The following is a 24,612-nucleotide window of genomic DNA, read 5'->3' as shown; positions in this document are numbered from 1 at the left end:
ATTCATGCTTTTTCTGGTATGTAAAATCATGAAAAACAAGGTACAATTTTCCAAGTCTGCCCTACAATGATAGAACTGTAGCGATCATTCACGACTATGTGGATAGTAAGAACAACTCTTTATTATTGTGGGTGTATTTAATAGAGTGGAAACATGCAGACATCTAAGTTGGTGATATTTTTGTCATCTCTTCCACCTGAAAATTTGTCTATTATCAGTGTTTAGTGACTGTTACAAATTCCACATTTTTTGTGCTATTCTGTAACTACGATAAGCAGTATTTTATTTATGTATACTTGGGAGGGTTGTAGTTGTGTTCCTTGTTCCAACTTACATAATACTGTAAGTCCCATGTTCTGTTTTTATTTTTTCTAAACAGGTAATGTGGCACTTGACAATTTACAGATCAAGGAGAATGCATTAGTAAGTAATAACTTTAAAAATTGTTTTTATGGGTCTGAGGACTAAGTTGTAGGATAAAATATTGTTTGCTATAACATCACAAAAGCATACACAGTGTCCTTTTTTACTGGTTACTGAAAGTAAGTTCTTGGTTCACTGCTTCTAATTTTTTTCATGTTACTGGAACAGAGAAAAACAGAAGCTGTGGTTGAAAAACAAGAAGTAGCTTGCATTAAGTACCCATGTTGTTGTCTGGAAAAACAAATGACTTGGCTGATTTTCATGTTCTTTAATTGAGCTAATGAACACCTGCATTGCTGAGGGAATCTCACTCCAATATTTATTGTGCTCCAAGCTTCACTAAAGAGAACTGTTACTCTCCTGTGCATTGAAAACACATTGGATCTTTGTGTGACCTAATCATTGGTTTCCCTTCACTGTTCTGAAGTTTCACTTTTACTTGCCCATTTCATCCATTCCTGATAACTTTGTTGTACTTTAAAAAACCCTCTACAAATACCTTCATAAGGTGGTAGATAAAAAAAGGAAGGAAGTGTTGCCTACTTTGTACAGCCATTCCTTCTTCTGGGGGTTGATTAAGATTCCAGCAGTTCTGAGTCAGAGAAATGCAAAGTCACTAGTGTGTCTGACCAGAGCTGAGAGTGTGCCAAGACAAATGCAGGAACTTCAAACAAGGGATGTTTCCGGTGCCTTTACATTTGCAGTGTGTTAGATTTCTATGCAAAAGTAACTAAGGGAAGGTCAGGATTTTACACCATTTTTAGAGAATTAGCCTACACCTTCTTGAAAAAGAAGGGATTAAAGGAATGTGATATGATCCAACTTTATTTTTTCCCCCTAATTTGCATGTCTGCTGCTGTCTGGATTATTTTTGTTTTCCTCTTAAGATTTTCCGCCAGAAAAGAAGTAACTTTTCATTTCTGTATGTAGACACAAGCTTATCTTTAAAATCTTTTTTTATTTACAGAGTGAACTGGATGTACCTTTTAGAATAAAAGTTGGTCAGATAGGTAAGTTTTAGTTCTGATGCAAGTATTGAAATGGAAATTTTAACACAGGCTTTAAGGTCAGTCCTGCCCCTCAATTTCTTTGATGAAGCTTTCTGAAGTGTAGCTGTGCTCACTCCTGAAAGTAGCACAGAAATTCAGTGTGTCTACCATGGATGTTATCTGGCAAACCCTGTTTGTGTAACTTTACAGGTTGGTATGAAAAACATGTCTGAGAGGTTCTTCCTGGGTGATCAAGGGAGCTGTTTAGTACAGACATGACTCTTTAAAGGAGTGATTAGGACTGTGAGGAATTTAAGTAAGATTCCCAAAACTGGCAGATATGCCAAAGGTTTAGGAACTCTTAGTTAGATGTTTTTTAAAATTTTCCTTTCTCTGGTGGTCAGCATTGCTTTTTCACATGAAACAATGTGTGTATATGTTGCATTTTTTCTTCTACTTCCCTGGGAAAATCATGTTCATCCCAGTGAATTGAACTCCAGTCATGATCTCAGGTTTTGATATGAAGTATTCTGACTCAAACTGCAACTTTTTGCTCAAAACTGTGGCTTATGTTTCCTCTGCGTATGTTTTATCACTTCAGGGGCTTTATAAAATGTTCAGGCCCACATGTTTTACTTTCCAAGATATTCAGGACATCAGGATATAGGGCTAATCCTCTTCAGTTCCTGAGGGCTTGTTTGGACTAAGCACAGTAGATTTTTGTTTTGATGTGATTTTATCTGCTTTGTTTAGATAAACTTACTCTGAAGATTCCTTGGAAGAATCTCTATGGAGAGGCAGTTGTTGCAACTCTAGAAGGCTTATACCTTCTGATAGTTCCTGGAGCAAGTATGTGAACTCTTCTTACAGCAGTTAAATAATGGGAAAGAAAAATCTCTCAGGGTGCCATGTAACTGGGTATAGAACAGCAAGTAGCTCGTGTGAGCTGCCACTTCTACATTCAGTTCCCTCAGGGAAGGTTCTAGACAAATGTTGACAAGTTAGTAGACAAGGGTGGGAGAAAACAGCACCTGTTGCTTTTATGGAGATCCTTGATTGTATCCATTCCAAGTTCAACTCAACAGCCAAGTTTCCTCTAAAATGTGTTTATCCTGAATCTAGTTTTCTGGCATGGTTTAGAGCTTTGGCTGTTGCATGATATAGTTTATCTGCTTCTAACTGGCAAGAGTTGCAAGTAGTAATTCCATTAGTATTGTTTTTAGGGAGAGGGAAGAGGATCAGAGAACTTGATTAGTTTTCTCTGAAATCAGAACCTCTGGTATGTTTGAGCAAACTTGCAAATTTATACAATATCAAATATATGTGTAGTAGAACTTACAAACCTGTGGCTATATTGCCACAGACCACACCTAGGGGTTTAATTTCCACAGATAAATTCTCCTGTGAAGTAATGCTGAATGGTTGGTATCATCCTGTTGTGTCTTACTGTGTCAAAAATAACAATTTTGGAGGCTGAAAGCAGCATTCAGCAACAAAACCTGGAACAGGCTTTGCTTCAAACAAGGTGTTTTGCAATGTGATGTATATGGTATGTGCTGCTTGATAATGCATTTATATGACTTGGGAATTAGGGTTAAAGCTGTCCCAACTTGACTTACAGGTGTTAAATATGATGCAGAGAAGGAAGAAAAATACTTGCAGGATAATAAACAAAAGGAACTGGCAAGAATTGAAGAAGCCTTGCAGAAAGCAGCAGAAAAAGGTACTGAGTTGATGATGCAAATCTCCAGTGGAATTTGAGGACTTAAGCTGTGCTATGAAAGAAAAGTTCTGATTTGGGATTGACTTCATAAATCTTGTTTTTTCAAGTGTCTAGGTAATCTTACTACAGTGCTTTGAAAAGCCTGTTTCCTCTAAAGCTTGAAGAAAGTGTTATTTGTTTGTTTAACATTTATTTATCCAGTCAGATTCCATGGGAAACGGGAATTTGATAGTGTAGGATGTCTTTTTTTATCCTTTTCCTTCTTTTTTTTTCCCCCTTAAACCTCTAAGGGAACAGGACTGACTATAGAAACTGCATTGCATGAGGCTAATGTTGTTATCTTGGTTTAGATCCTCAATAACAGATGTTTAACTGTGTGTTTTAGAGGTGCATGGGGTAGTTGTTCTTTGCTGAAAGGAATCTATCTGGGAATGGTGAGGCTTGTGAAGCTTTGCTGCAGTAGTGCTTTCATTTCAGTTTCTGCTGTCCTTTTCTGAGGTACTGGGTTTGGACTGGTTTGGGAATTGAGACTCTGGAGCAGGAAATAATTCATGAGACGAGGAAACAATTGAGCATGAACATAGGAAACTTAAAATTTAGCTCTAGGTCATAAAAAATGTTAGAGGTTTAATTATAGGTTAAAATAATGGATATTTAAGTCTAGTTAGCCTGATTTATGGTGGTGGGTTTTGTTTGTTCGTTTTGCTGTTGTTTGCTTATATTGTTGTAACAAATACCTTTCATAAAATTATGATATAAATTAGGCTTGTTTGGACAGAACCCAAGCTCAGAACCAAGGACAGGTAGCTACATGTGTTGGAGGAGGAAGTTCTCACTGAAGTTTTTGCCTGAAGTGAGACCTGTTTGTTGGCTGGTATAATGGTTCTTAGGATGCACTTCCAGGGTAGCTGTAATAGTGCAGGTCTTGGAAAAGTTACTGAAAATGAGATGATGCTTCAAACACTTGGAAAAAACACTTGGGTGTAATCTCTTTGCTTGTTTAATTTTCCAGTTATAGGAGAGCCTACTGCCTTCTTTCCTGCTCTGCTAGTTTGAGAGGTACATTTGCAGTTCCTTCAGACAGCAATCTGACAATCTGTTTGCAGTGAAGAAAGCAGCTTTGCCTTATTTCTTGTCTTTATTATGCCAGAAATGGAATGAGAGCTGAGACAGCTCCAGTGAAAGAATTTTGCAGCCATTCCTTCCTCCTGGGGCAAAGGAATGTTGGTGGAGGTTTAACCTCAGTTATGTAGTACTTGTAAAGCAGCAGGACTTCAGCCCAGGTTCTTGGCACCAGAAGCAATGGGATGAAGGGATAATATACCAAGATGAATTTAACCTAATGGGCACTATTAGGTTAATTCCAGATAATTCCATTTCTGGAACTTCATATAATGGAGTGAGTCTGTGCACCTGTGGGTTTGTAAGGCTTTTGGAAAAAATCAACGTACAGAAAATGGTGCCTCAGTAGCTGAACTCCTTATGTAAAGAACAGGAATTAGATTTAGTCATGTTTTGCAGTTTTAAAGTTTCAGCCTTGAGAAGGAAAAGCCGGAGGAACATTTAAATTGGATTATTTTGAACTCCAGCTGGAGATGTTCTGTGACTGTGTGATTGTATTTCAGTGATAGCTGTTTGTGTTCTGGTGTTGTGCTGGAATATTGTACTCAGGAGGACCTGTGTAGATCTTGCTTGAGCAGGTCCTTTGCCTTTGCTGGGTACAGAAACCTACTGTACCATACTGAACCATAAAATTGCCCTACTGAACCATAAAATTCTAAGAACTCAGCTCTCTGTAGGCTTTTAAGACCACACAATACTGCTGAAAATCTAGGAAATATATGGAACAGAAAGTTGTCAGGGTTCATGAATTCTCAGCTGTATTTTCTTTTCTGCTTAGTACTCAATTTATAGTAATGTGTTTAGAATCTTGATTCAGTACTTGGATTTAAGAGTCTCTTAGTATAAATAGTTCTGGGGATATTTTCTTTTGACATGCTATTCAAATATTGAGCAAAATGATCATGCCACTGTGGGGGCAGCACAGTGTGATGGGGAAGTGGAAACTGCTGACACGATCTGATGAAACTATTTTCTTTTTTAAGAAACAATCCCTGTCTGTATCAAGCCTCATATGGAGACCAGAGCTTGCAGGTCTTGTCTTTTGCTGGCTATAAGAAAAAATGAAAATTGCATGATTTTCCTGTGTAGGTAATCTTGGAAAGCAGATGTTCTGAAGTGGCTTTGGCTGTCACATACTGTAATGGAAATACTAACGTGTCAGAAAGGTTTTGTGAACTTAACATTCTTTTAAACCAAATGCCCTTTTTGTTATTTGCTGCCATGTGGACCAAGGCACTCACTCCCAAGATTCCCTGTATGGGCTGGAGAGTCTGGTTTACAAGGACACCAAGCCTGGTGGGTATGCATGGTTAGTTACCTTTTGCACCCCCCTCCAAAGCAGCCAAACGGAGCAATGAGAAAACAAGACTTGTTTGTAAACCTCCACATATTGGTGGTTCTAGAAAAGTGGAGTCTTGCAATGACTGGTCCTCTTTAATAGAGTAGCTGTTCAAGATGCTTGAAAGACCACTTAAAGAGATTTCCATCAGTCAGCTGATGGAGCTCAAGAATGCTGGCAATATTCTGCTGTAGTTTTACAAGACTATCTTTAGCTGTTTGTAAAGTAGAGAGTAATTACCCTGTCTTAATGTGTCTGGGCTTAAGATAAAGGAAGTTCAGGCTGTCTTGAAACCATGGACAGACAAACTGAACCACAGCAGATTGAAGGCATTGCCATGCTCTCCCCTGGTTCTGTGGATTTGGATTGCTCTCAAGGAAACAGCTTCCACTGAAATTCAGAGGAACTGTGGTTGTGTTGTACCTGCTGTATTTTTAATTTCTCTAACCAAATTTTCAGGAATTTAGACTTAGCCAAAATTACTTACTGGGTTTTTATCTTAGCACAGGTTTAGAATGAGCTTAAAAACCCACATTTAGTTTGCCTATGGTAATGGTGTGGGTGATCAAGAGGACAATCACATTGCCTTAGTTTTGTCATACATGGCAGTGAAAGCCTGAGACCTACAAATTCATAGTAAGTGAAGGAAGCTGTCCTCTTAAAATACCATTTATAGGGTATTACTTGTAATGTTAAAAGGAACCATCCAAAGGAAACATTTCTATTTGCCATAGGTTTTACTTTTTATAGTTGTAGAGTGATCACCTTACCTGCAAGACAGGGTGAAATCTTAGCAGGCAATTTCTCCTCTGTTTGAACAGGCCTGCAAATGGCAGGAGTTGTTCCCCCAGTAGGTACAGTTACACTTGCTGCCTTCTCTTCAGTGGGATCCACCCTCCTGTGCTGCAGCCTCCTGCAGATAAGCACAGGCAGCACTGCTGCCCAGGGCCTTTCCCCCAGAGAGGGGGAAGAAACAGTCAACTCACCAAACTGGTTTGCTTTAGAACTGGGCAAAAGCACGAGCATTATTTAATTATTGAAAGTTGTGGTAGTGTGGGTCATCATTTGTGTGCAAACAAGGGAGTTTAACGTCGTGTAGAGTTTTAGTCATCATTTCTGTCTGCCTGGTTTGCAGTTACTGGATTGTTCTTTCAGGTTAATTTCAGACCATACTGATTAGCATGAGGATCATATTGAAAAGTTCTCTTTGGGTTTCCACATATATTTCAAATATCTCAGCTTGGAAGTTATGCCCTTATGTGGTAGAAGCTTCTTGTAGATTTATATCTTATGCTGTAAGAAGTAGCTACTTCCTTAACAGATCTGAATTTCTTAAAGCTTTTAATGAGACCTTGCTAAGACTTTATGCTTTAAGACAAGCTAAACTTCTCTTCCATGTTTTCTTATGCTTTCTTACATTTCTGCTTTACTAACTTGAATTTTATCCTTTTCCCAAAAAATTGCTTGCACTGGCAAAGGACGTAAGCGTAAAAAGTACAAAAAGCATTTTAAGAGACCCTTTAAAGGTCATGACCACTCAAAAGGTGGGTAACAGTTATGGCTTTTAACTTTAAGACTTCCTTCTTTTTGCTTTCTCTTTGTATTAGTTTTGCATAGTCTTGGCTATCCGTGCAGTGATACCTTTTTTTCTGCTGTTTGAAAGAGAGGACATAAATTGGAGAGAGCTCTTTTTTTGCTGTCTGTCCATTCTCTGGATTCAGTGAGGCTGAAGAGAGTCCTTGATTCTCTCTTTTTCGGTAGTTCTGGCTTTTTTTTATTTTTTAATTAGTATTGTTTTGATATCTACTAATAGAGAGTGGGAGTGTGAAAAAATAATTAACAGGAGGAAATGTGAGTTGCATGTGAAAGTGATACAATGTTTTGGTTTCTTCTGAGTTCCTGACTAATTTTTTTCAGTTGAAATCAAACACTCAAATTGTGTTATATCACACTCAATAGCAAAGTCTTTTTGTTTTTAAATGGATTTCTTGAGCCTCTCTTAAAGCTTTAAAAGAAATTATCCCCTTATTGTAGCAAGATGTCCAAAGTCAGATTGCTGTGGTGCAGAGTGCATTGCATGTTGACAAAGGTGCTTGGATAGCCATGGCTATTTCTTCAGCTTGAGCCATCTATAGCATTTCCAACAAAAATGTACAGGCTTGGCAGGCTCATTAGTGGCATTCCCTGGAGCAGGCACTTTGTAAGGAGGGCTCTGTTCAGTGCAGCCTGTCAGGCCAGCTGGAGAACAAGCTGCTCATCCAGCCATGGTACAGGGGAAGTGTTCAGACACTCAGCCTGAGAGAACAATTTAGAGTCATGTCACTAGATTATTACTCCTTGTTTTGGCACGTGCCCATTTGTCCCTGGTGGGCTGCTGTGGGTGTGCAGTTCCTGCTGCCCTGCCTCGTGCAGCAGGAATCCCAGCATCCCTGTGTGCCATAGCCAGCTCTGATATGGACCTCACTTAAATGCTCACAGTGAAAGTCCAGTGAAGAGGAAATGGAATATTTCAGAGGAACTGTTGGTTTTCCTTTATGATGTCCCAGCTTTTTAATTTTCTCTGGCAGTGTTGTATGAAAGGCTTTAAGGGACTTGTCTCTTATTGTTGCAAGTCTCATCCTCATCTGGTTATTCAAGGGTATTTTGTGCTAAATTACACTGTCTTATCTATTTGCTTGTTGAAACCCCCAGTTAATCACTGAGGGACTTAGAAAACCTTTTACCTTGAAAGGAGTGGGGAGAAATATATTAATCCACAACTTGCTGTGAGCTAAACTGTTTTGACTGAAACCTAAATGTCTGTTTTCTTATGGTTGTGTTGGACACAGGCAGCTGACAACACATCTTCAGAATATGAATATGCAGAAAAGGAAAAAAAAAGCAAATATGTAATCTCACTAAGGGAAAACTTAAACTAGAGGAAACATTACATTGGTGTAGTTGTTGGTGTGGTTAAATCCAAGATGCAATTACTACACTGAATGCTGTTTTTTAAAAATTCTATTTTTAGACAAACCAAAGGAGGAGAAGAAGGATACTTTCTTAGAAAAGCTTGCAACTCAAGTTATAAAAAATGTGCAAGTCAAAATCACGGGCATTCATGTTAAATATGAAGATGATGTAAGTAACTAGACCATACTTCCTTCATCCCCCCAATTGTCTATTCCATAGAGAGAAACTGTTCTCTGTCACCTTGAAAAAGTTGATTTCTTTTGCACCTCTTCAAGTAAAGCACCCCAGACATGACTAAATGCCAGAAATATGAATATGTGAAACAGATATTGTCCCTTTCCCCTTGTCCAGTGCTGTCTTGCTCACCAAAAGTGGATGTGGCTGTTCTCACATCTCAGTGTGCAGTTGATGTAGAGCTTTTCAGTGCCCTGAGTGGAATCCAGAAGGCAGAAACTGGTGGGTTTGTGGATGAGCCTGAAGGCAGCACTTAAGTGACAAATGAGAATGTTTATATGAACTGAACAGATATTATTCCAGTCTGGTTCCAGCTTCCTTTAGGAAAATGATGAGGCAGTTTGTGATGAGATAATTGAACGTAAAAGAATAGCATTGGATAATAGTGTTTCTCAAACCTTTCTGGGGACTGTTTTCAGAGGCATTACATTTAAAAAGGTTGGAGGACTGGCTGTCATAAAATGATATAGCTGACTGAGGTGTGGTGCCCTGTAGTTCTTAGTTCTTTCCTATTTGAAGATGTTAAAAGCCAAAAGGAAATTTTCAGTTGAACTGAAGGCCTAAGTCTTTACACTGCAGCCAGGTTGGTTTAGGCCCCTCTTAGGGCATTCCAAGAATGTTTCAGCCAGAATAACTAAGCAAAGGAAGGCTCTCATAACAGCTCAGGATTTCAATCAACTTTAAATGACCCAACTGTTTGCAGCAAGAGAATTAAATGTCTGTTGTTCTGTTTTTGCAGCTCACAGACCCGCAGTGTCCGATCTCCCTGGGGATGACGCTGGGCGAGCTCAGTTTGCTGGTAATTGTGTGAATGCCCGTTCTTGTGTTCACAACTCACTTGTCCTTGGAGCAGCAGAAAGGAGAAGTAACATATTAAGAAGATGCAGTGACAGGATGCAAACAGCTGGCAGCCAAGACAGTCTGTTATTCGTGCAAATAGTACCTGCAGTGTGAGCAAGCAGAGGGAGGAGGATGGAGGGACATCACACCTTCCCAGACCTGTGATTTGTTCTAATGACCCCAGTAATCCTTAAAGCTGAATATCTTCCTTTCATAGGGCAGGTTATTTCCAGGCCTAATAAATTAGGGCAAACATCACATTGTGATGATGAAGAATGTGGTATTTTGCCAGGCCTTGTGAGAAATGGGGAGAGAAAATTTCAGCTAACCTCTGTTTGCCTTAATTGTTACTGATTTTATGGATAGGATAAGGAGCTGAATATCAGAATATACTCAAATTTTTATACTATTTTGACTTGTGTGTATGCAGTCTAGAGAAACTGGCATTTGTGATCATGTAGCACCCAAATGATGCATTTTTTGCTTGAAAGTGTAGGGTGAACCCACAAGTGTGTAACTAAGATGCACAAAATTACTTCTATCACTTTGAACTTTTAGACAACAAACGAGAACTGGAAACCTTCTATTCTGAATGAGGCTGCAAAAATAATATACAAGGTAATGTATTTTGGTTTTTATCCTGCACAAGTGAAGAAATCACCTGATCTATAGAGTAGTCATCCGGGGTTCTAAAAAAAGTTGGAAAAGTAGTTTGCTTTATGAATTCTCCTGTTTATTTTGTTGTGTGTTTAAGCAGAAGTAGAGCACAAATAACTGGCTTTATTAAGGCATAACTTTCAACTCCATGGTTTAAATAGTTTCCCTTGAGTGTGAATGCTGATCCCCTCATTAGGTGTATTACACAGCAAGTCTGCATGGAAACTGGGATTTCAGTAGGTTGCCAAATTGCCATTTCCCACCCCAGTTTGTATTCCTGAGGTAATTGGGATTGTGGCAGCTGAGCAGTCTCTGCTCTCCCTGCCCAACCCCTCCAACCATCCCCCAGCCTGTGTTGAAAGGAGTGTGCAGAGACCTGAGGAATTACAGGAACCATATAAGAGGGGTTTAATAGTCCTGGGTTCTTCATTATGCCGAGCATCAGTTTTGTGCTCCCGCTCCCCTGAAATCCAGAGCCGTGTTTAACAGATGTGCATGAACTTGTGCTTCAGGAACTTGTGCTTCAGGAACTTGTGCTTTAGGAACTTGTGCTTTAGGAACTTGTGCTTTAGGAACTTGTGCTTTAGGAACTTGTGCTTTAGGAACTTGCTTTTCAGCAGTTCAGTTTTCATTTCAAAATCATGTTGTAGGATTAAATGCATCTGGATGCTAATGGTGGCTTTGCTGTCCAGTCTGCTTCCCTTTGTTTTCTGTTTCCCCAAATGGAAAGCCAAGCTGTGGGACAGTTGAATCCAGGTTGAACGTGTTGCCTGTTTTCTGTCCTGTGCAGCTGCTGTGCCTGGACAGCCTCAGTGCCTATTGGAATGTCCACAGCACAATGTACTACCATGGCTCCCGGGAGCAGATCCTGGTAAGATCCTGCAGCAGAACTGGAATTCTGCTGCTCTTGGAGTATTCCAGACTGAGTTCTACCCCACTCCTCACTCTTTGGTCAGCTGTACTCAGGGTCATATGTTAATCCACAGCTAATAGTTGTTTGTGAACCTCATTTGTTGTCAACCCCTATTTAGAAATGGTAAGTTTTTGAGCCATTGTGTTTATAGAGGTGTTCTCTGTGTCCTTGTACGATAGTGTGTGTTTACTTTTTTCTCTTGTGCTCATCTTTTACAGATATCTTTGTTTTTGTTTCATTTTGCCCTTAGCAAAATCTGCACTTAACCTGGTGAGCTTGGTTCTGACAGGGAAGGTTGAATCAGAACTGTGAAGTGCTTAAAACTATCCAGTTGTTTAATAAAAAACAGCCAGTTGTTTAATAATAGCCAAGTTACTTCAACATTACCTATCTGTGGATGTTTTCTCTTTGATTCTCTCACACTTCAGTCCTTTTTACTTCAGATTTTTCAAACAACTGAGGAACTGAGCAGATAGCAAATAATATGTCTTTTTTAGTAATGTTGTGTTAAATGCCTGCATGCATTTTGTGTGTAATCTTTAGTGCAGCTTGTTTCCTGCAGAGCAAGGTCTTTCATCCAGACAGGCTGCTTTGGTCTTAATTTTATCAGCATCATCAGCAAATCAGATTTATCATAGTAGCTAATTGGTCCATGTTGTAGTAAGAATAAGCTGTGTAATCTGTAGCAATCTGCTACTTTTGTAGAACAGTCCTCAGATTCAAATAACATGAGTATATGGTTGGTGGTGAGATTAGCTCTTTATCCTTAATCTCATAGAAGTTTAACTTGTATTAATATAGATCAGCAGGTGGGAAATAGGTTGAAATATAAATACTTCTAATGAGAAAATGTACCTTTTATAAAATACAGACCAGTTTTTAAATAAAGAACTGGGAAAAGAATTAGGTTGAAGAAATTTGCTGTTAGTAAATATTTTCCTGGTCAAAACAGCTCAATGTTGATGGTTTTCCTAAAATATGAAGGGGAACAAGCACTGCATCTGCCTTCATGTAATAGCTGGTATGTTTGCCTTCCTAAAAGCAGGCTTCCTGCTTGGGCTGGTTGTGCCACTGCAATTCTGAAATGTATTTGGGCATGAATAAAGCATTCTCAAGAAATTGCCTAAAAATTACAGCATCAGGCAGACCTCATTTGGAATCAAGTCTTAGTTTCAGCATGATGTTCCTCAGGCTTCTTGGCTGTTCAGTTATGTTCCTGACTTCTTTCTGTCTTTTAATTCCTCTCATACTTGCAGAATAGGCTCAAGTGGCCTCCTTATGTGTTAAACATGAGGAAGGGTAGAATGTGAATAGATGCCCCTGCTACTTACAAGGGGTTTAAAAACTAATGCTTGATCTTTTATGCTTTCATGAGTGCACACATGAACTGTGTTTCTACATTAACACATATTTATTGCAAGATTTAAAGTCGAATAAAAACTGTGCTGATGTTCCACTTCATACAAGAAGCTTAAAATTCTTTTTTAACCTGGTGTATTTAAACCCTTCACTCTGAAGTGCTTGTGCTATATTAGATTTCCCATTTAGGGGGAGGAGGCCCTTGTAAAATACGTGTGTACTCAAAGCTTAAGAGAGCTGTAAACAAGTAAAGCTCCTGAGCAATTGCTAGACAGTGTCATGTTCCTTTGCAGGACCAGCTGAAAAGAGGAATTCCATGTGGTGGTAACCAGCCAGAAGATTACCAGTACAGTAAGTAAACTGGGGATGGGTGAATATAAACTGTCCTGAGTGTGTTGGGGTGCAACAGCCTCACCTGATGGTGCCTGTGTGCTTGTTGATAGTTCTGGGTTATCCTCATTGTTGGTAAGAATTGCATCCTCCTTCTGTGGGTCTTGAGCACACACATTATCAGTACAAAGTGGTTGATCTATTGCTTCCCATACTTGAAATATGAAATCCATCTCAATTTTTTTTAATCTTTAAGTTTTTAGACCAGTGTCAGCCTCTGCAAGACTGTATATCAACCCATATGCAGAAGTAGAACTGAAAACTCCCAAGATTGATTGTAATGTGGAAGTACAGAGAATTGTCATTGAATTCACTAAGCCACAGGTAAGTTGGTTTGGTGTTTGTTATCCCCATTGCAGTTTGTGATGAACTGTAGGGTTTTTTCCCTGGAAAACATTCTTCTTGGGGAATTTTGTGCTTAAATGCAAGTAGAATGTCCGAGCTGTTTAGCAGTACCTGTGGGAAAGGTCATTTTCCCTCTGTGTAACAATTTCCTGGTGCTAAATCCTGACACTCTTCTTTCTCTGGGGACCCTGTGGGGACCACCTGATCTGTATTCAGCCCTTCCTTTCACACAGGGAATGGAATCATGAGGAGCCCTTATCTTATTAAACCACAAGCCAGTGTTCTAACTGCAGAGATGGGAAAATACAAGCAAGGCTGGGAATGAATGGAGTGTGCTGGCTTTGGCAGCACAGCCTGCTGAAGTACCAAGGAACTAATTTAGGTGTCTCCCCAGCAGTGTCAGTGTTGTCATTTATTCAGAGAGAATTTACAGTCAGTTGCCAGGAGCTTATTAGCTCTTACTCATGTCAAAGTTTATATTGAGTGCAGAACAGTACTAGTAAGGTGAACTAATGCAAAGGCAGTTCTAAAATTAGGGGAACTGTGCATTGCCAAATGAGTGTGGTTGGCTGGAGAAAGCCTGAGACCCAGAAGTTTGTGTGGTGGTGTCCTTGGAGAGCAGCAGGTGCAGTTTTCCTGCTGTTCCATACTAATGGAACTGCATTTCTGTGGAGTTTGAGGAATGCTGGAGACCATGGTGGTTGTTTAGGCAGTGTTACACCAAACCTGACCCCTGCTGAGAGCCCTGTTTCCTCCTGTTCAGTACCTGAGCATGATCGACCTGCTGGAGTCCGTGGACTCCATGGTGCGCAACGCCCCGTACCGGCGGTTCCGGCCCAGCGTCCCTCTCCACAAACACGCCGGGCAATGGTAAGATGGCAACAGTCCTGCCTTCCTTGGAGCCCCCTCCAGCCTCTCCATTCTCCTCTGGGGTTAAAATCAGGTTTGAAACTAGATCACCTATAGCATTTTAACTTTCACAGAGCTTTGCTTAGCCCTGAGAGCCAGGTGATGAAAGTCTCACTTGCTAAGCAGAAGTCCCCAAAATGTGAACAACATGCCAATGCTCTCTATTAGAGGCTGGAATGTAATTTTAGAAAGACTAAAGAAAAAAATTAGCCAATGTGGTACAAGGGAAACATGTCTGTCAGCTGTGGTTTTTAAAGTTTTGAACTGATATGCATTTTCTTGACTTTTTTCTAAGTGTTAACTGATGCTGATTATCAAAGTTCTTAAGTGTATTTAAAGCTGTTACACCCCAAGTTTGCAAACCTGCAGAAATCTATAAAGAATGAAGATTTGTAGTTCTTCAGGCATTAAATGTAAGCCCTCAGTCTGTTTGTCAAAGTGATGTTGAAACCATTAAAATTTTTATAAGCCAAGTTACTCAAATCACAAGTTGTAAACAAAGTTTGCATATTAATAAACTACCTCTTGTAAGTTGTAATGCACAAAAGGAATAGGAAGTTGTTCACAAATTTGGGATTACTGTAGGTGGAAATACGCAGGTGACAGTGTTCTTGAAGTTCACATCAGAAGACACACTCGGATGTGGTCGTGGAGTAACATCAAACAACACAGGCAGCTTCTGAAGAGTTACAAAAACACCTACAAGAACAAGCTGACACAGAGTAAACTGTCAGAAGAAACTCAGAGGCAAATTCAGGTATGAGTTTTCTCTCTTTGGAGAAAGTATGTTTTGGTCCCATTGTGAAATAATTCTTGAAAATTCAGTAATCCGGGGTGATGGTTTTACAGGGGTACAAGAGGTCTGTGGAAATACCATTGTAATCTGAAGTTCAGTGTAAGCTGCTGTGGAAAGAAAATTAAAATACTAGTAAAGTGTCATTTAAAATAAAACCTCTTTGGTGGAGGATTAAGAAGCTTGGATGCATTTAATAAAGTGCAAGAGTAATCTGATAAAAAAAAATTGGACTGTGTAACATCAGATTTCATCTTGTAGTGAACTTTGGGGGGGGATATACCCTAGAAAGAAATGAGCAGATCTAGAAAGAAACTGGAGTGTAAATACGAAGGAGCTCTTAGAGAATTTGTGGTGAAGAGCCTTTCCTAAATGTGTTTTAGAGGCAAATGATCTCATCATCCATTTTTGCAGGACCTAGAAAGACAACTTGATGTCTTCAATATAATCTTAGCAAGGCAACAAGCACAAGTTGAGGTAAGAGAATTTTTGTTTGAGACATATTGTAACAGTTCAAATAGGATGGTTTTGTCATGATAGTATCTTAAAATAATTGTGCTGATGTGTGTGATAGGACAGGTAGGTGGGAAAGCAAGTTTCCAAACTGGAAACCAGTTCCAAAAACCTACCAGTGTGTGCACAGTGTTCCTGTTCCCCACATTGTACCATTCAGGCAGTTGTGGAAGGATCCTGATTTAATGATTCCTTTGACTTTTGGTAATTCAAGACTAGCTCTGCATTATTTCCTTCCTACTTACTCCTTCAGATATTCTGTTTTTAGGGGACAGCCAGTCTAATTAAAAGGCAACTCAGAGACAGTCATTAGGAGGTATATGAAGTCTCTAACTGCATTTGATTTTTGAAGTCATTTGTGACACTTATCAAGGAGATTCATGACATAACACTGTGAAAAGTGTTGTATCTGCAGGTAAAATCAAAACCATGTAGCAGCTCAGAATAGTCCTCTTGTGAGAACATGCTAATGGTAGTTACCCCCCTAACATGAAAATTAACCTCTGTAATTGCATCGTGGATTTACTGTCCATGCCAGTGTAACCTCAGTGTTTGGCTACACATCTGGAATGTGTGTAAAATTAAGATGAAAAAATAGGAATGATGGTTCTTTTTTTTTGAGATGTTTGTGGTCAGAATTTCGCTTTTGAAATGTGAAGTAAAAGCTTGAGCACAAATTAAAAATTTGAAATACTTTAAATTTTAAAAATTTAGAACTGAAAAAATTTAAAATTTCAAAAATTTTAAATGGTACAGGGTCAGGCCTCAGGTTTGTTACTACCAGATTTAAGCAATGTAATTACTTTTTGTATCCTCCTAAATGCTGTCTTTTCGTGTAGTTTCTGCCTTCTGTAGTCTAAATGGCAGTGAAACTTGGAGAAAAAGCTGCCCAAAGTTTAAAGTAACACATGCTTGTGTTTGTCTGTGCACATACACACACACATAGACCTGCCTCCCACTGTGATCCTCTTTTTGCCCCTGTCTAATGGGTCAAAGTGCTCTTTATTTCTCGTGGGGCTGCTTCAGTCCATAGTAATACCATTAACTCCATATTTTGTCCAATGTGTTTTAATCTCTGGTTTGCAGACAATAAGATCAGGACAAAAACTACTGAAGAAGAAAAGCACTGAAGTAGAAAAGAAAAGTGGAGGATGGTTTGGTGGTTTCTGGGGTAGAAGAGAATCTAGGAAAAAAGAAGACGAAGAATCCCCTGTTCCTGAAAGTAGGTGTAGATTGTAATGCACTAATGTTTAGAGAGACTCCCAGTTTTTATACACATTAAGAAGAAAGTTATATTATGGTTTGCTTCCTACTATAGAGAAGGAGGGAGTGTGGCATAAACAGTGCAGTACTGATTATTTTACAGGACTACTCACTGAATACTGAGCTGGCAAATAAGGCAACCTCTGAAATGGCCAATGCTTTTGGCCTCAGAGTCTTGGTGAGGAGAAGAGTATGGCACAGCTATAGAGATCATTAGCAGCAATTGGAATACTCTTTTTCTGGTGATATGCTGTCAGGATCAGAGATTTGTTCTAATAAAACTCCTCAAAGCCATTTTCATAATTGGGAATTCTGGGAACTCACGTGATTAAAAACTCTATTGATTTCTGAGCTACGTATGTAACACTGTATATGGACACTGCTGTGGGAATTATTTTACAATCTGGACTTAGTGCAGTATGAAGAATCCATGAAATGGATCAGCAGAACTTAAGTACAGTAGAAAACTAATGTGGGGAAAAGTGCTTATTGTTATTTATAAAGTGCAAATTGTGTGGGCTTTTGGTTTTAGCTATTGATGAACTAATGACACCAGAGGAGAAAGCCAAGCTTTTCACTGCTATTGGATACAGTGACAGCTCCCACAACCTTTCCTTACCAAAGCAGGTGAGCAACTTGTTATGGGCATGGGTTAAACAAACAAACCACCCAACAAATTAAGTGTAAAGCTGCTTTCACCTCCCTGAGTATCCTGAAGAAAAACGCAGGCTTCAAATTCAGATAGGAAATATTATTTGATTCTTCTGAAGTTGCTGATTGACAGAGTCCTAAAATGGTACCTATGTTGGGAAGGCAAAATCCTTTCCTGGCAAGATCAAGACGTGACATTCAGCAGCAAGAACAGCACAGGCATACATGCCATGTCTTCTAAAAAGTAGTTATTTAATGGGAGTATAATGATTTTGGTTATCTAGCTAGTTCTCAGCTAAAGGTGGTTTAGCTGTGCTTGCTTCACAGTTTAAAAACATGTTCCTCAAGCCTGAAGAGAGACAGACTGGATTTGCTCTGCATTTGTTGAACTACCCTGTTTTATGTTAAAGAAATGACTGATAAGAGTTGAATCAAGTCAGGATTGAGCTCTGAATCCTACACAGAGCTATGTTTCTAATCTTAGGTGCCTGGAATAACTTAAAAAAACACATTTCAGTGATTTGTTGAAATGAGTTCTGAAAATTATTCTCACTGAGATGACTAATTTCCATTTCCTCTGTTCTTCTCACCAGTATGTTGCCCATGTTGTGACACTGAAGCTGTTAAGCACTTCTCTTACAATCAAAGAAGACCAGAATGTGGCAGAAACTCTTAAAGTGCAGATAATTGATCTGAGCACCAAAATATCCCAGCGCCCAGGAGCACAGGCCATCAAGTAATTGGATTGCTATTTTATTTTTGTAGAGACATCTCTGCCCCCCACCCCCAACCCAGCTGCTTAATTCTTTTTCTTGGTTAGTGCATTATGTTGTATATTGATTTTTAATTTTCTGGGCATTCTGTAATTTCACTCTGCTGTAAATCATATAATTTGGTGAATAACATGGAACAGAGTGAAGAGGGGAAGATTGTTTGTTAGTTATCATGAACAATAGCAAACTCTCTCTTGAATCTAAGTGTCAGAGTGCTGAATATGACTTTTGGGAAGTGACAGCTAAGCAGTGTGAAATGGTGTGGCCAACACACTCCAGCCAACCTACTGCATGTGTTGCTTACTACCAAAGAAATGAAAAACTGTGTCTGTGTTCAGGTAAGAACCTGAGAGCTTCCTGTTGTAAGAGAGGGCACACCTGAAATATTGGACACAAATTATCGGATAGTCAGTAAATGAATTATTGGACAGTCAATAAGATTTTCAGTGGCTGGAAAATGAGTCTGGGCACTTTTTATGGTTTCATTTGCAGTTCCTTCACTTCTGACTTTATGCATAAATCACCAGCCCAGCTGCTCACTCTTGAAACATTTTTGCTAAAAGCCATTGTGGTGAATATTACAAGTGCAGCCTGAATGCTGAAGAAAACCAAGGAGAGCTTTGAAATTCTTTTACATAATGCATGCTATAAAATTTAGTTGGCACGAGTGAAACAGGAGAACACATACTCTTATTAATGTTAGGCTTCAGAGAAAAATATAATTAAGTTATTTCAACAGAGGCAGGCTCGTGGCACTGATTGTGCCCAAACTGTGTTGCCTCCCAAAGTCAGGGGTTTCAAGGGTGGAGACCCAGGACCTGAAAATCTGTTTAGTATCTAATAGGTGCTTCTGAGGATGAATGAAGTTTGTGTGGTTTGGTGGTGTTCAGTGACTTCCTTCAAAGACTTTTTCTGCAGACACTTAACCCTGTTGTCAGGGCAGCTGTCAGTACAGAATAACCAAAACAAGTCTGTAACTGATATTTATGGCAATGCATCAGAGTTAACATTCCTACAACGTTCCTGCTCTTTTTATTTATGTAACATAAATATTCTGCCTTTCTCTTCTCTTGCAACTGATTTTCTTAATAAACATGACCTGAAAGTTCTACTTAATCCACTTGGCAGGTAACAGAAGATTAGGAGGAAGTAACACCCCTGTGTTGCTGTGAACACCTTGTCTTCTACTTATTTTTCCAATTTAATAATGTAATTTTGTAAACCTGTCACATGTTAGTCATGCTGAGCTTTAATTAAGGCTTTCTCATCTTGCTGGTCTTTCCTAGATGTATTTAGTATTCCAATTAAGTATTTTTTACTATTCATCTTCTTTAGGGTTGAAGCAAAGCTTGAAAACTGGTATGTTACAGGCCTGAGACAGGACAACATTGTGCCATCTCTCGTGGCCTCCATAGGGGACAGCAAGTCTTCTCTGCTTCAGATTGAGTTTAACACTAACCCAGAGGACAGCCCAGCTGACCAGAGCCTTTCCATTGAATCCCAGCCTGTGGAAATCAAATATGATGCAGTGAGTAGCAACCAAAGCCCTGAGTTATGTCGGATTCCTCTTTCTCTGCCAGTACTCTCTTTGCTCTATTTTTGAGGTTTTACTTGAGTGACCTCTATATATATTGCTGATTCTTGTCCTTTTTTTTTTTTTCCAAAGAGAACAATAAATGCAATGGTAGAATTCTTCCAGACAAGTAAGGGAATGGACCTGGAAAGATTAACGACAGCCACGTTAATGAAGCTGGAAGAAATCAAGGAAAGAACTGCTACAGGTAAGATAATAACACATCTCACCCAAGGTGAACCCTTGAAGGTGTTAAAAAGTTTCAGTGTGAATACCTAAATGCTTTGATCACTGGCCAAATAGTATGATTGGGATTTTCCCTTGAGTTGGTTTCTTGGAGAATCAGTGGATGTTTTGTGGGAAGGAGCACTGAGTTTGGTGAGAAATCAGTAAGTGCTGCAGAAGTCAGTCTGGACTCCAGGTGCTTTCACATAAATAACATCTTTTGATATGTTGACTGGCACAATTGTTTCACCTGTGAAGAGGATTTGAATTTCAATGTCCTTTCCTTTTGATTTCAGGGTTAGTTCATATCATTGAAATGAGAAAAGTCCTTGACTTGAAGATTAACCTGAAACCTTCCTACCTTGTGGTTCCCCAGACGGGTTTCTACCAGGAGAATTCAGATTTGCTCATTTTGGACTTTGGTACATTTCAGGTATGGAGATGACCTTTCCTATAGGCTCAGAAGAAGCAAATATTCTTTTCTTTTAACATAGCTGTCACCTGAAACTGTCTTGCTTTCAGAAGGCAAAGATGCTCTGTTTGAATGTGTTTTTAACTTGATGTATTTTTTACCAAGTACATTTGGGTCAGCAATTTGATCAATGTTCAGAGCTGTTGTCTTTGACTTGCACTAGTTAATCCTCCCCAGGAAGCATGTTCATGTTTTAAACATGCTCATCATTTCATATCTTTCATTTCTTCAGCAAAACACATGAACTTTTGTTTCCTTTGGTTTGTAAAATGGTAACCTTTTATTAATAAAAGAGAATTTAATTTTTCTCTTGAAGTTTGAATGTTGATTCCCTTGTTTCTATAAAATTGAAAGATTGCAATAATTTAACTTGATTTAGCTGACTGATTATTTATTTTACTTATATTCCACCAGTAAAATGGTAAACTGATTAAAAAAATTCATTTTGCACAAGTTTAATTCAGTGGATTGATAGAAGTAACAAAAAAAATTACTTATCAAGAATAAGTGAAGTGTGAAATGATTTTTTCTGTGTAAGAGTCCAAATGTCAATCAACTCCTGTGAATCATATTTTTCATTTTCACTAGAATGAACAGGACATGTCAGTAAGGTTTGGACTTAATTTTATCTTGTTCTTTGTGTTTAGCTGAACAGCATAAATCAAGGCAGCAGTGAAACTTCTAATTTTTCATCTCTGGAGGAGATTATGGACAAAGCTTATGACAAGTTTGACGTGGAAATAAAAAATGTGCAGCTTCTTTTTGGAAGAACAGGTAACAAAACAACGTAGTTGTTGTTTATTCAAAAGATTGCTGAAGGCTTCCAACCTGTAATAAATATGTTTTTAGAGAAAAAAGACAAACCAAAACAAGTAGGTAATGAAAAGATAGGTTCTAATAAGTGTGACAATTTGGTTGGTTTCTCTTCAAACAGCTGCTCTTTTTTGTTTGGACTTGTGCATCACCTCCTTCCTCTGATGCCATCAGTGAATGTCACTGCACAGAACTCTTATGTTTTCCATCATGTGCAGGAAAAATACAGCTCAAATTTGCCTGGAGGTTGTGCAATCAACAGAATGCTAGGTTACTGTTTTGTGATTTGTCTATCAATTTAGCTATTTATCCATCTTTTTGGGGAGTTCAATATTTAGATACATCTTTTAGTGGGGAAATGGGCTTGAGGCTGCTAAAGCAATAGTGTTAACAAAGTAGACTAAAAGCTTTTGAAATACTTGACCTAAATGGTTTTAGGTTTCTCTGGTTGGTGAGTGGGGTTTTTTTACCATCCTAGTGATGCCATTTGATTAATTAATGATACCCTAATTAAAGCAGTTCTGAGGTGATGGTTCTTCATGTGAATTTCCTGCCCATTTGCAGGTGAAGACTGGAAGAAGGCTCGTTTCCAACACCCCTCAACGTTGCACGTTTTGCAGCCTATGGATATTCATGTCCAGTTGGCAAAATCCATGGTGGAAAGAGATACCAGGATGCCAAAGTAATATATTAATGAGAAAGCTTGTTTTTAATTACTGTGTACTTACAGAAAAGAAAACTCTGGTTTCCCTAAAGGTTCAGTTACACTTTATAATTGGAAGGTATTAACTGAGAAATAGGAATAGCTTACTACTGTTTACAACCCCTTTTTTGGTCAGTTAGCTCCCTGGATCCTTTGCTGGTTACTAATTACTGCTTAAACTAAGTTCCAGACCTGTTTTAGTGCAGAATCACTGTGATGTGATCTTTATATCTGAGTATCCATATTGGTAAGATTTAATTCAAGAATTGGTATGTGCATTTTGTCTTGGAGTTTGATCCCTTTGTTTTTCAAAAAAAGGTTTAAAGTGTCGGGAGGCCTTCCTTTGGTGCATGTCAGACTGTCTGACCAGAAGATCAAGGCAATTTTTGATCTGATTGACAGCATTCCCTTGCCTCAGAAATCATCTGTGTCAGCTCCAAGCACAAAGGTAAGCTGACTACAACAAGGAAAACTGAAAAAAAAATAAAAATAGAAAGACATTGCTAAGCAAAGTATCTTCACTGTGACTTACCACCAGAACATGCTGGGCTCACTCAAACCAGGCCTGTGCAGCCTTTGGCATTGTCCTGCTGGTTTCAAGGGTTGGCAAAACTGACCTTTCCAAAGAATATGGGGGAGCCAAGGTGGGACATGCACCATCAGTGGAAAATGTGGACATACCACGTTGTACAAACTTCAGACTCAGGGGTTGGATTTTTCTCTTTTCCCTCCTCCCAGGTACCAGCTATTCCTGCAATCCCTGTTGTCAGTAAAGGCTTACTTAGGACACCCCAGTTGTTGGCAGAGATGGTGTCAGGTAAGGAGCTACAGATGTGCCTTTGTACAGGTAGAATAGCTCATATTTTCATGTTATTGGTGTTAAAACATGGAACAGTAAAGATGGGTATGATTGGTCATGTCTAACTTCAAGTGCATAAGGAGATTTAAGATGCTGATGTTACCTCAGAATAATAAACTTGCTTTTTCTAGAAAACAAAGGCACCTCATTTTTAGTAATTAATTAATATTATGCATAAGCAACCTCTTCAAGTGAAAGTGAACTATGAATTCCAGCTGTATTTGGTTCTTCTGACTGTGTTGCATTAGCAAAACTCTCCTTTTTTTGAAAAGGCAGAACTAGAATAACAAATGGGAAATTACTGTATTGACACAGTGGATTTGAGCATTCATTTCCATGACTGTTCTAGGAAAGAACTTTCCTGTAGTGGAACCTTGCACAGAGTTTTCCTGGAGCTTCCTTTGTAACTGATTTTCCTTATATGTGTCCCTGAATGTCTGATGATGCATCTGGACCCCAGTGCTGTCCTTAATTTTTGTTCTGAAAGGCTTTAATTTCATTCACCCTTCACCCAGTGGGTAGGAGAGCAGTACAGATACACTCTACTTTGTCAGGTTAGATTTAAACTGCTCATGCAGTTAGAAATCCTACTGGAATGGGAAAGAGAGGGTGGGATATTTACCCCTGTTCTGGAAAAAGTTTACCAAGGAAGTAATTTCACTTCTGTAGACTCTGAAGAAGAGTATTTTGATTTTGAGGAAAGCTCTGAACCAACTGATAGGTCACTAATTAAAGGAGAAGAAATAAGAAGTGAAGAGCCTGCTCAGGAGGAACTGACAGACCTTCAGCTGAAGTTTGAAATTAAAGAGGTATGTCTGGAATTCTATTTTCACCTTCTACATGAAGAATATTTTTTAAAAAAATCCAGTATTCATTTACCAGTGTTGTCCAGATTAGTGGATGCAAACACATAACCACCAAACAGAAAATATACAAGTATATACATAATATTTCTATGTGTGGGCAATTTATATGTGGTATGTATATGAGTTATTTCTTATATATATGTGATGCATATAAATAAAACATAATACATACACACAGATGAATTATGTATTAAAAAAAAAGAAGAGTTGGAGTATTTTTGGTAGAGAAAAATAGCACCAAGTCATAATTAGGGGGTAGGGGTGGGAAATCTGCACTGGAAGAACCAAAGTCAGACTGAAGCAGGTCACTTGGAAAGAACAAATCTCAAAATATCTTCTATGTTTATATCTGTCACCATTACACAATCACTTCTCGTTCTGTTTTTATGCTCTTAAGTCTGTAATAAAAATAACAACAAAGCAGGGAAAGCATTAACTTTGAACTTCTTTTCATTGTTGGTTTAAATGGTGAGAATACTGCATGTGAGAAGATGGTGTAACTGTGTATTTCTGGCTCATCCAGGTTTTAGTAGAACTCACCAAGCAGAAGAAAACTGAGGAAACAGTGCTTGTGTTTGATGTAATGCATCTGGGGACAGAAGCTACTGTCAGAACCTATAATTTAGCAGCTGTATCTTATTTAAAGAAAATAAGCTTGGATTACTATGAAATAGGAGGTAATAAGGAATGGAAGTGTGTGTGTGTGTTTATATATATGAGTTATGTGAAGCTGTGACTCTTCTGTCTGTTGTGCTCACTGAAATGCAAATGTTGGTCTAGTTTTTGGCTTACAATATTCAATATTCAGCTGTCCATTGGCAGTGCTTGTCCATGATACAGCTGATAAGCTCTGGACTCTCACCAAATGCTTATTGGATAAATAAATAGCTCAGAGCTCAGTCTCTGGGTGGAG

The 24,612-nt window shown here is 38.8% G+C and overlaps 1 protein-coding gene across 6 annotated transcripts in view; it reads left to right on the top strand.

Moving 5' to 3' along the window:
* VPS13C (vacuolar protein sorting 13 homolog C) overlaps window positions 1-24,612 on the top strand; it is an 88,034-nt gene that overhangs the window by 1,164 nt on the left and 62,258 nt on the right. For 4 of the 6 annotated variants that reach the window (XM_064668342.1, XM_064668341.1, XM_064668340.1 and 1 more), the window contains exons 2-28: window positions 380-423; window positions 1,391-1,433; window positions 2,166-2,261; window positions 3,034-3,135; window positions 5,491-5,553; window positions 7,075-7,140; window positions 8,607-8,716; window positions 9,522-9,581; window positions 10,181-10,240; window positions 11,070-11,150; window positions 12,845-12,902; window positions 13,138-13,265; window positions 14,050-14,156; window positions 14,781-14,952; window positions 15,403-15,465; window positions 16,588-16,723; window positions 17,297-17,391; window positions 18,009-18,151; window positions 19,524-19,716; window positions 19,855-19,969; window positions 20,283-20,419; window positions 21,106-21,232; window positions 21,836-21,953; window positions 22,293-22,422; window positions 22,713-22,791; window positions 23,503-23,642; window positions 24,223-24,376. In XM_064668342.1, coding sequence (XP_064524412.1) covers window positions 380-423; window positions 1,391-1,433; window positions 2,166-2,261; window positions 3,034-3,135; window positions 5,491-5,553; window positions 7,075-7,140; window positions 8,607-8,716; window positions 9,522-9,581; window positions 10,181-10,240; window positions 11,070-11,150; window positions 12,845-12,902; window positions 13,138-13,265; window positions 14,050-14,156; window positions 14,781-14,952; window positions 15,403-15,465; window positions 16,588-16,723; window positions 17,297-17,391; window positions 18,009-18,151; window positions 19,524-19,716; window positions 19,855-19,969; window positions 20,283-20,419; window positions 21,106-21,232; window positions 21,836-21,953; window positions 22,293-22,422; window positions 22,713-22,791; window positions 23,503-23,642; window positions 24,223-24,376 — 2,820 coding nt within the window. The remainder of the gene's footprint in view (window positions 1-379; window positions 424-1,390; window positions 1,434-2,165; window positions 2,262-3,033; window positions 3,136-5,490; window positions 5,554-7,074; window positions 7,141-8,606; window positions 8,717-9,521; window positions 9,582-10,180; window positions 10,241-11,069; window positions 11,151-12,844; window positions 12,903-13,137; window positions 13,266-14,049; window positions 14,157-14,780; window positions 14,953-15,402; window positions 15,466-16,587; window positions 16,724-17,296; window positions 17,392-18,008; window positions 18,152-19,523; window positions 19,717-19,854; window positions 19,970-20,282; window positions 20,420-21,105; window positions 21,233-21,835; window positions 21,954-22,292; window positions 22,423-22,712; window positions 22,792-23,502; window positions 23,643-24,222; window positions 24,377-24,612) is intronic. The other 2 variants (XM_064668343.1, XM_064668344.1) reach the window with 2 other exon arrangements.

This window comes from Pseudopipra pipra, chromosome 12 (assembly GCF_036250125.1).
Source record: "Pseudopipra pipra isolate bDixPip1 chromosome 12, bDixPip1.hap1, whole genome shotgun sequence".
In the NCBI taxonomy this organism is placed as follows: domain Eukaryota; kingdom Metazoa; phylum Chordata; class Aves; order Passeriformes; family Pipridae; genus Pseudopipra; species Pseudopipra pipra.
This window is presented reverse-complemented; position numbering and strand designations above follow the sequence as displayed.